Genomic DNA, 12,104 nt, shown 5'->3' with positions numbered 1-12,104 from the left:
AAGTCACATAAAAAAGCTTTTAAATGGTAAAGTAAGCAAGTTAATATACCCTATCGGTTCAATAATAAATTTTACGTTTTTTTTGGCTGCTGTAGTACCTCAATACAGTTCCAAGTTGAACCTCTTTAGGATAAATATTTTTTCTTTTCAAAAAGCCCAAACAGAATATTGAGCTCCCAAATAAACAATAAGAAAAGACTTTCACAATTATGTTTTAATATGAAACAATATTTTGTAATGTGCTTTGTATTATGTAACAACTTAAAATATTCTACACATATAGGTAAATAAGTAGTTAATAAATCAGCAGCTTGTTGTTGTGATGTAACCCATTGAAAATCATAGCATTTGTTACAATCCTGATTGGTAACATGCATCTATACCGATACTTACAGAACTATTTTCTTTTACTTATACCTTATACATTCTTATACCTTATAATAATCAGTTAATAATTGACAATAGCCAGGCAATAGCATGCTTTAATTTTTTTTAGATATATTTAATGTTCTGGAAGATCTAGAAAGAAATATTAGAAAAACATATTTGAATAGGAAATAATATAAACCAATGCTTTGTCTTGCAGGCAGAACTACTATGGTGTTATCATACAGAGTAGCAATCCTTGCACAACTTTCAATCGATCAACTTTAAGTACCTGAGTGATGTTCTGTTTTTCAGTTTGAGGCAGATAAAACTTAAACCTGAATCAATAGCTATGATTCTTTAAAGGTAAAGATAGAGGAAAGAATATTTTTTTCTATAGACACATTAGTATGCTATGACAAATATTTCCTACAATTTATACATGTATATAAATAAATGTACAGGTTTGTATTTGACAGACACTAATAGAAAGGATGAACCACAGTATCCTCCTATAGCTGAGTACAGACGAAAGCATTATTTATCTAGCAGTGTCGGCGTTTGCATCTTTCTTTGTTTGCCATGACAGCCCCAGATATGTCTGTGGATTATGAAAGACAGTGTACGATCACAGCAGCATTCCAGTAATGATCTCTAAACCTTTAAACCATAGAAGATCTCTGTCTTCCTGTATTCCTTCACCCTGTGTTTTCTTTACTCAATAAACTCTCACAACATTGATGTGGTATTGTTTAAAAATGAGTAAAAGGAAGGCCTGTTCACTCAAAGAGCATAAGCAAGTCTGTTTGCTCATCTAATCAACAGTATGCTATGACAAATTCTTTTTTTATTTATTTTTTATTAGTGCAGAGGTGTACTTATTTAGTCTTGTTATTGCCTGTCACTTTCTAAAGTTTTTTGTTTTTTTGTGGGTGGGATGCCGTCTGGGCACATCCATGCAATTGATACTGAATTTTGATTCAATCATTAAACGAGTGACTTTCTTTCCTGCTCTGTAATCCCTTGAGATCAGCTGCATTGAGACCTCTTGGTACAAAATGTCTGTACTAACAAGGAATAATTGAATGGTGAATAATAAGTTGAATAAATAATCCAGGAACAATTACAGAAAATGTGTTGTTTCATGTAAACACTGCTTGAATGCCTCATATTAATACTGCTTTCAGATGATGCTTTTCTTTTTTTTTTCTTTTTTTTATTATCAGTATAGACACCTTAATAGACTCATTAAACAAACTAATTTAAATGCTGTGGCAACTCTGACACTTTATATAAGCATGACAATAAGGTTACAGGGGCTTTTTAATTAAGAGAGCACTGTGCATGTACATAAAAGCTCTTCATGAAGTTTCTCATTGCTCATTATAAAGTCTCACATTCTCATGCATACATTAGGAAGCATCATTATAATACACAATGACTAATCATAATGCACTTTTCTGCCTTAGCACACAATACTAGAATTAAATTAATTACAGACTTGTGAAGAGGACAGGTTTGCTGCATTCATTTTATGTCACTAGTAAGCCAAACCAATATGTACTTTATAGTCTGTGGACGCCTGATTATAACATTTATATGTGCTTTATTAACAACCCATTCCACTTTTAATTCCTATTTGCTGTTATAATAACCTCCACTCATCTTGGAAAATGTAACACTGAATTTTGGACTGTGGATGTTGATATTTGTGTACATTTAGTCACAAGGACAAAATGATATCTAAAGGTCCTGATGTAGGGTGTTCAGTGGAATTGAGGTCAAAGCTCTATAGCAGGCCAGTCAAGATCTTCCTATTCAAACCATGTAAACCATTTCTTCAGGGGGTTTTCTTTCTGCACAGAAGCATTGTCATGCTGAAATAGATTTTGGTCTCTTAGTTCATTGTAATGAGTCAAAAGACGTCCTATATATTTGTTTGCCTCCAAATTTGTGGTAACAGTTTTTTGAAAGAAGCACATATGACTGGGAAAAGTCAGGTGTCCCAATTGTATATTTTGTCTATATAGTACATCTTAGTTAAAATATGTAGGGCTTTTTTCAGTTTGATTATATAAAATGTAAACAAAGGTAAGTACCTACTTAATGTTTAAATCACTGTTTGCACAGAGACTTACTTTGAAAATAAAGCCAGACTGAGGAAACTGTATACTGAATATACCAGAATAAACTCCTTTATTACCTCTTTGGCATGCTGATCAGGTGTGGCATTGCATTGTATTCAATATTTTAGTGGCCAGACATTAAAGGGTATAGTATTTCATTCATCTGTCAAGTGATTGCTAATTAGCATATTGCTAAGCCAACCAAGGCTGTGTCTTATGACCCAAATGAAATGTGATGAATAAAACTTTTCTTGACTGTGAGTTGTTATTTGGATACAAATATTCTTAATTGTCTGCCACACCCCACTGATCATACAGAACAAAAAGATAATTTACTTGAAAACACACTTCTGATTTTTTTTTTTTTACTGATTGTTTATTTGTTTCCTTTATCAGGAATGCTCTTGGCAATTTCTCCTTTATTCTTACAGACCCAAAACAAGAGCCACAGTCCGCTAAATATTAAATGCACACAACCCTTCCTCCCCAAGCAACAATATTTTTTATCCCAGATGAAATTGGTGGTCTTTCACAAACAGACCCCTGCTGACAGTGTAAATGAGAACCTGCTTGGCAAAGCCCAGGTCACATCCCACAGCCCCTGGTTTTGAGAGGCTGTTCTGAATCCCCACCAAGCCACATCTATATTGCTTGAAATAAGCACAATATATAAAAGACAACAATGAGGCCAGAAGAAATGGAGAAAAAAATCAGCATTTGAAGAAAACGTGAAAAGAGTATTAAGTTTCTCTGCTGCATTTCACAAGCTTTAACCTCAGGGGTATGTTGCAAACTCTACAAAGATCTACAGGAGAGTTTGAAAGCAAGAATATGCTCTCCAAGTGAAATGATGCACATTTTTAGAAAGTACTCCTTGGCACTGGTAAAGCTTTTTCAAGGTTTTGAGGTCAGATTTATGATATGTCCTGCTCTTTACAGAAGGAAAAAATAAGCTAATAAATGTGTAAAAATAAGTTTTACATTCTATAAAATGTTTCATAGATATAAAAAAGCCAAATAGCAATCTTAATTATTGAATTGTAATATGCATCTTAATAAAACACTTTTTTGAGTCTTTAAGAGCAAAGCAATGTTGCTTGATATTTTCACTGCTGTTAAAGACATAAATATTCTATTGATGTCCATCTCTCTATGCGAGTCAAGTGTTTTTATCAGTGTAAATGAGTTGGGAGCAAGAGACAGGGTTTGGAGGGAGGAAAAAAAATTATGCTTTCATGCTAAACTGTTGATGCGGCGTTCCCTAAAAATGTGAAATATCTTCCCCAGGGTGACTCGCATCCTGACATGCAAGGAATAACAACCATTGCGGAGGAGGTGAACAAAGCTGCCTCACAGGCTCAAGCGAAGGTGTCTCCCACCATTTCAGTTAACCGCTCTGTCATGCTGCATTCCACCGAGCATATCAGGATGAGCGTGGTGCAAATTTAGACCCCGCATGCCTCCTTCGCCCTTGCCAAACTTGAGCCTGTGTGGTGTGCACAGGCCCTTCTGTTAGTCAGCCCATGTGAAATGAATGTTTATCAGCCAGGCTGTCTAAGCAGCAGTGACCGGCTCTTTCTGAAGCCAGGGCCGCTGGATCTGCCTTTGGCCTTGTTCCCAGCCACGCTTTGCATCCCACTTCACATCACACACAGAAGGCGCTGAAATGCACTTTTACAGCAAAGCATGTACATTGCAACATTTGACACTTGTTAAAGGTCTTCAGAGAAATGAGGTGGATGGCGAGCTTTGATTTTTTATTTATTTTTTTCAATCAACAGTAAAACTTGGACACCCGTATTATTATTTATTTTACACAGAGCAGTAACCAATTATGCTGGAATTAGATTAAGCTGAATGAGCTTGAAGTAGGTAAATTGTCTCATTGTCTGCGTTAAGATTCTGCCAGCTACTGTATAAAGTGTAAAGAATTAAAAGAAATGGCCACTTGTACTCGATTTGACCTTGCAATATAGCAAAACCTTGCTGAAAAGTTGGCTCCCATCATTTATTATTTGCAATTATCATCATGTTGAAGGTCATTGCCATAATTCATCCAAACATGAATTACTACAGACACTTACAGAACATCTGAATTTGTTTAGGATGGTCACAGTGCACTATAAATCGTGGATGCCTCATTTACGCACAGCATCTCTCTGTGTTAGTTTTACAATAGTAAAAAAAAAAAAAAACAGCACTGTTGTATCGTGCGGCTTCATCACACAGCATTTAACGCACTTCATTTGATAGCTGTCTGGTATAGAGATTGCTTGTGTTCTCTAGCAATACCCGTCATTCTCTTCGCTCATTCACTGCCTTCTTAAAGGGCATCGCGTCACGAGACCTGATGCACCACCTCAGAAAGCATCCAAACCGACGAGACGACTCAACGAATTACTCCGGCTATAAAGAAGAACAGGCTACGACTCCAGTATGCAGCCCAAATTCGCGGCTTGGTAATGCTTCCAGGGAAATGTTCCACTTACGACGAGTTTCGACTTACAGGGCAGTTCGACGTCACGCACGCGTTTTGAGCGCGCGCTGAGAGTCGCAGCGTTGTGAAACGAGCTGCCATATCCTCCTCGTGCCCCCTGTATCCATCTCGAACTCTGTTACGCGCGCGCAACTAAGGACACAGACGCCTCGTCTCAAACTTCCTGTCTTCTCGGAACTATGTCTCTGTCTCTCGCTCTGTCATTAAAGGTGGAAGTTCTGGTTTCGGTCTAGGCTATGCCACTACTTCTGGCTGGAGCAGGAACTGTACAGACCGCGCTGTGAGAGGATATTTCTCAACCTGTGCCCAACTTGGACGAGGCTGAATCGTTTATAAATGAGTGCGATGCTCGGCTCCGGGGGAAAGTGAGCGAGCCCGTGTTTCCTCTCGCCGTGTCTCCGTCCTTCATCTGGATAGATGTGTGAGCGACGTGCTTTCGGCTCGGTGCAGCGGCTGCGCGGGAAATGAACGCGGCCGGCAAACGGCGAGCCGATCCGCTCGAGCGCCCCGGCAGCCTCTGGCTCCCCACATGGGTGAGGAAACCTGGGCTCTGTTCCTTCAAACACGCTGAAGCAAGAGCTACTGATCAATCAGCATGCTCGTTGATGAGGCTGATGTAAGGGCTCGGTAAACATGAGAGAAATATAGGATCGGTATTGCAGGTCCCTGTACTCACACATAATGCAACTTTGTAATGCAGAGGGAACCGAAACGCGTTCATACCTTCATGCCATTCGTTTTATTCGCGTTATAAAAAAAAGCGCAATGCAAAGCGTTGCTTTTAAGTGATTATTTGTGCAACATATAACCACATTCAGTCCATGCCTTGTACACTTTTGCACTTCTTATGCACTTAATGCAATTATCTAGAATGACCTAGAAGGCAAAATGATTTTTTATAATGTAGAAGTTTCATCATGTAATTAAAAAGTAAAAAGCAATGACTGTTCTATCAGTTATTATTTGTTACACAGTATGATTAGGACTAGTGTACAGCAATTTGTTTGTTTTTTAATCAGCCTGGTATTTCTGTTGCTAGTTCTGTGGGTGTTTAATCATGATCCACTATATATATATATATATATATATATATATATATATATATATATATATATATATATATAAAATGTGTGTGTAATCTGGATATGTAATTTCACACCTCGCTCTCATGCAGAATAGATGCAGAGCACAGCATTTTGTGTTGGATTGCTCTTTGGTTTTCATTTTCATCTCTTTTTTCAAAAGATCAGATGTGAGTATTGACTATTTCTCTCCTAAAGTCATTATATAGCGTAACGTTTGTAGTAATCATGAAGTTTCCCTACAAAGAAGAAAACCACATCATAATAATTGTCTTAGTCATATTATGGAATCGGATTGTCTGTGTTAGGGATGATTTTTTTGCTGATCAGGTATGCTGTTAGTGTTGAGCAGGTAAGTGAGTATTGAAGATTTCATAATTTTGTCATAGCTTGTATAATTTCCTATATTCTTTAAAAACATCCTCAATGTTCATTATTTTTTTGTTTTTTTGTCAGTTTTTTGTTAGCTTATAATACATCTGACAGTGGTGATAATAAGCTCTGAGCTTTAACATTTAAATGTCAGAAACTTCAGAAAAAGACAAAGCAGCTAATTGCTCATGAACCTTATCTGTGCTAATTTCTCCTGACAGCTGTGCATGGAAAGGAAGTGAGATGTTGCAGAGGTTTACATGAATATGTCATAGGATCTAACAAGATACCTTTATAGGCCTTGACCCAGGAAGAACAGAAACCATTAATGTGTAAAAATGTCAAACTCATTGTATAGACCTTTATGTGTAATGCTTCTCTCATATGTATGTTCTTAAAACATTGCAATGTTAATTAATTAAAAATACACAGCCATAAATATACCTATTTTCTCATGGTGCTACTGCTCAGGAAAAACTCAGATAGATGTTCCAAAACTCAGAAATGTGTTACTTTCAGGTCATGTTAATGTAGCAATCGCTCAGATTAGACTCGCTAATTACACACATTTCTCACGATGCCATTTCTCCATAAACCCTTACTAGTTTATGAGATCTGTACTGTTTGATGACACTTATTGAACAAGTTAGTGTTGCTATACAGACTTTTCTGTAAATGGCTATTCAGTTTATAATGGAGATGTCTAATATGTGTCTGAAATGCTAAAAGGTTTGAGTAATGGACTTCTGTCATATTCATTTTTTATCTGAGCTAAGGTTTTAGCTCTTGTGTAAAGGGTGACTCATTGTTATTTACAATGTGGCTGAAACAGCAAGATATTGCAAGACAGCAATTCATAAGACTAGTCCATAGATTCCATAAGAAAAAAAAAACTGTGAACATGAGTGAACTAGATTTGTGTTTTGTGATGTAGTCACATGGTTTATATTTCAGTTTTTCAGCTTTTTTTATCTACCATGCTGATTAAAACACAAGCATCTGTGTAATGGGCAGCAACGTGTAATAACACATCAGAAATCATCTTTCTATGAACATTTTATTCAAGCAAATTTTACATCTGTCACATACTGTTCTTCCAGGAAAACATGCACATTTTTTATTTTCAGATATTAATCATATGATGGCATATATCTTCAGCAAAATTTTGATTATGCCATGCAAGTCTGATGCATATAATAAATATACAAAGATACAGAAGCATGACAAATATAACAGTAGATGAGCAACCAATATGGATAGGATTGTACATTCTATCGTTTGTTGATCTTTTTTTATAATAGTGGCCTTTGTGGTCCTAAAACTGCAACAGCTTGTAATATGCAAAATGGCACACATCCAAACTATAATTTTTGTATTGTGTTCTGTGAGCACTGTAACCTCATCTCAGAGGTTCTAGACAAGTTTTCTGTGAGCAGTTTGATGAATCATACCACTGGCAAAAAAAATAAAAATAAAACAATATCAACTGATTGTACCTCCTGTAGTCTCAGAAGCACTTTGCTTGCACAGCTTATGCAGGACTTCTGCCTGAAAATGTTTCTACTTATTTGAGCTTCTATCTCTTTTACAATCTGCCGGATTGTAGAAAATGTGAAGCATCTACTGGTACTCCATAAAAATAGAACAGAACACTCTCTGGCTTTATTCACAAGCAAATTTTAGGTTTGCAGAAGTATAAAAACCAACAGACTATACTAAATGATTTACATAAATAGAAATAACATTGCTTCTTAATATGAATTTCTTTACTTTCACTATAAATGTTTGGATGGATTGTGTATTGCATTAGTCTTATTTGAGATTCAATTTTATCACCATGGTCTTGGACAGTGTTTGAGCAAATGAAACAAGATTATTTTTCAATGTTATTTTATCATCATTTCAACACAGCTGCCTTTTCACCAATTTAAATACTGACTAATATTTAATCACGACTTTATTCCATTTTTTTTGTCTTTTTTTGTCTGAAATTACATTTTATAAATCAAAGGTCTTAAGTATTGTACTGGCCTTATTTTGATATTAGAATCAAACCACAGATTATGACTTGTGCATGCACATCTTGCCAGAAATAGAGCCAGGATTGAAAGTTATGTAGTAATCAGTGCCAGGGTGGTGTGTCTTTACATTTACATTTGTGGCATTTAGCAGATGACCTTGTCCAGATCGTCTTTACCTTCACAGAGGTGATAATTTTCCTTTAGCTTGTCCTAAAATGATATATTCCTTGTATAACACATGCGTTTCCCAAAATTGCACTCAATCATTTCATCACACTTTTACTAACCCTAATTATAACTTTTTTTTTATCCTGGTCAGGGTTGCAGTGAATTTGAAGCCTGAGGTGGGAAAATACAGGCAGGCTATCACAGAGCACCATGCACACACATTCACACACTTATTCACACATTGAGGCAATTTATTTTGGCTATTACTTGTTTTGGGAGCATGTTTTGGAGGTGGGAGAAAACCAGATAAGCTAGATGATGGGATCATGGGATAGGTACTCTTTGAGACAGCACCACTCACCATTATCCAGAGCTTAGGTACTGTATGCTTTGCTATGTTGCTACTCCGCAGTGATTGTTTTGGACACATGGCACATTTAATTTTATTATCTGTCCATAATTATATTAAATATGTTCCTCTTATCAATTTATAAGAGTTGTAAACAATCTTTCCTTTTCATCTTTTTTTCTCTCTTTTGAATTTTAATAAGGCAAGAAATGTAGTTTGTCAACTGACTGATAAACACAAAGCTAAACATTCTCTGCCCTGAAGCCACTCCTACAGCTAAAATCTTAAAGGAATTGCTTTGCTTCAAAGGCACTTATACAGTCTCCTTGAATAAATGTTAAATAAATGTTTTTCATATACAATGTTTTTACCATATAACATCCATAGAAAAGATCAATGTACTATTTGCTTTAGATTATGTGTATCATCTGTGATGATCATGGTGACATGGTTCTTCGAACCAAGCATTTTTTTTTTAAGATAGAAAAGCTATACATCTCTGGATACTATACACTATTTAAGTGAGTTTGAATCTTTTAAGATTACTATTGTCAGATCCCTACTGTTACTGAAAATTAATTGAGAATTAAACAGTGATGTGGTATGCATTATGCTAATATTAACTTGCTGCTGGTGTATTGGTATATCTCGAAACATACTGATATAGTCTTAGATACTAGCAAATTAGCTCCCTAAATAAAGCTGGTCAACACTTACCCTGCAACAGGGCTAAGAAATAAAAAAGGAATTGGTTTCCTTCAAGCAGAACCAAGCTGAGAAGAAGAGTCCAATGCCAAAATGACATTTCTGAACCAGATAGAAAAAAAAAAACAAGTTGATTATAGTAGTTTTTACATGCATTATAACAGGTTATAACATTATAATATGTTCATTTGGGGACATGTTTACAGATAGAACATAACATAAACTATGAAATATTATCAAAAACATAAAACTATGACATATTTATTCATTAAATAATTTATTCATTAATTAACTCATCCCATAATCATGGGTGAGAAGCAGCACAGTTTATCATGCATATATACACATTCACACCCTTTTTCACAGCTAGGGCCTAGTCGATATACTTGATTTTGGAAGGTGGGTGGAAACCTTAGAGGAATCTTACACATGCACTGGAAAAAACATGCAAAAGTGCACACAGTTTGAGCTCAGGATCAAACTTGAGACCCTAGAGCTTGTTCGTAACTTGACGTACACATATTATTGTTTGTCAAACAGTAATGATATTTGGAAGTTCACATTATAATAAATTGTCTAGCAGATTAATAGCCCATGCCAAATGTAAACAGTAGATCATTAAGTGTGCTGTTTCACTGGTTTGCCCAAATTATCTTCAGTGACTGTTAATTTGACAATTTCAGATGCAGACTTGTCACAGTACTTTCTAAGCTTGCTAATATTTCAGATGATAAAAATCAGCTCTATTAATGTAGTTTACAGACCCAATGCAAAGGCTCCACTTCTGCATCATTTTTCCCCAACTCACTATTTTATTTTATCCGTGTTTGAAATTGTAATACCCACTGATATATTTTAAGCTTTATTGTGCCATCTCTTTAGAAAAAGTTTTAAATGAAAGAATATTTTTTTAATTAAGAAAAACAATAGTGAAAGGTGAGAATGCTGGTGATTAATATGACATTTATTTGTTATGTTTCTGAGGCTGATATTATGAAAATGGCGATGATGCCATTTAATTATGTGAAGTATGCATATCATTTGTCTTTGTCAGGATATCATTTGGATAGCGCCGAGTCTTGGATGATTAGGTTTTGCACATGAGGCAGGATGGCTAGATACTTTTCTGTTGTCTTTAATTCAGTATATTGGATTAGGAAGAAAGTTCTTTTAACTTACAAACTGATTCAGTGCTAATTACTGATGTATCATCTCTGACAACTTTGCAAAGTTAAAGATGGGTTATGTTTCTCATAAGCAATGTAGCATGTCTTAAATGACAGTTCTATTGAAATCACATTAGGAATAATGCTTTTGGGAAAACTTGTAAATTCTAGTTTGTTATATAGCCAATTTTAAGTGTTTCAATATTCTAACTTCATTCAGGTGATTACTGTGCTTCAAAACCATTTGCCACAAGGTTTTTTTAGATTGTAAATGATCTCTATTTGCTGACTATTTTTTTTATTAGAATTAGACCAGAATGGAAGAGTTGAGATAGATCAATTCCTTTTCCCATCACTTTGAAAAATCTCTACTGCAGTTTTCCTAGAAAGCCCACCATCTAATTCCAAGTTCAAGCTGATTTCTCTTCATTCTGTGATTAACATCTTGTTGTACAGTTGTACAGCAGATGCTGAACAGATTTACACCAACTAGTTTTAAGTGACTGTATCTTTTATCTGTGAAAGAAATCAAGTTTAAAAACGGTGAAGTAGGTGCGATGCACTTCATCCTGAAACTACCTTTCACTACCAGTGACTTTATGGATTAAAAGGAGGGTTTTTAATCTTGCAGTACATGTTATATTGACTATTTATCATCTGTCCCTGCTGTTAGAAAAAGGCAATATTTTGGCTAAGGATCTGTGAGAAGCCGACTTGGAGGAGTAGAAAATTATCAGTGTTGATCTCCAGGCAGCAGCTGACCTCCAGTCTCCTTCGCAGTAATGCTTTAATTGAGGTAGCCCTGCCATCAGATCTCTCTCTCTCTCTCTCTCTCTCTCTCTCTCTCTCTCTCTCTCTCTCTTTTGGAAGAGAACCACTTTTGACAAACCTGAAAGAAACTTTCCTACAAAAGTCAAAGGGATGTGTTTTGTTTTCATTTTTTTAAGCAGGTCAGACCTTCTACTTTTCAGTAATGAAATCATGAAACCCTCAGGCAGGACTACAGAGATAAAAGCAGGAGCAGAAAATGTCAATAGATGCATGCATTTTTCGCTTGGTTGATTTTACCACATCCACCCCTCATCAACTCTCATGCTTCCCATGCTGCATTTCACAGCTATTGAAATGTGTAGTAATGAAAAATAGTGTGCACGCTATGCATCAGCACAGAGAACACAGCATGGTCTTTTCTCTTGGGTCCTGATCCTGCATTTTTTATACTTTATAAACTTTTAAGTGAAACATAGATATA

At 35.8% G+C, this 12,104-nt stretch overlaps 1 protein-coding gene across 1 annotated transcript in view; it reads left to right on the top strand.

Moving 5' to 3' along the window:
- Positions 1–12,104, top strand: part of sntg2 (syntrophin, gamma 2) — a 62,789-nt gene that overhangs the window by 19,876 nt on the left and 30,809 nt on the right. The window contains 1 exon segment of the mRNA XM_046856230.1: positions 3,780–5,522. Coding sequence (XP_046712186.1) covers positions 5,454–5,522 — 69 coding nt within the window. The 5' untranslated portion in view covers positions 3,780–5,453.

Source organism: Silurus meridionalis, chromosome 8 (genome assembly GCF_014805685.1).
Source record: "Silurus meridionalis isolate SWU-2019-XX chromosome 8, ASM1480568v1, whole genome shotgun sequence".
In the NCBI taxonomy this organism is placed as follows: domain Eukaryota; kingdom Metazoa; phylum Chordata; class Actinopteri; order Siluriformes; family Siluridae; genus Silurus; species Silurus meridionalis.
The sequence above is the reverse complement of the archived record's forward strand: the minus strand, read 5'-3'. Positions and strand labels throughout refer to the sequence as shown.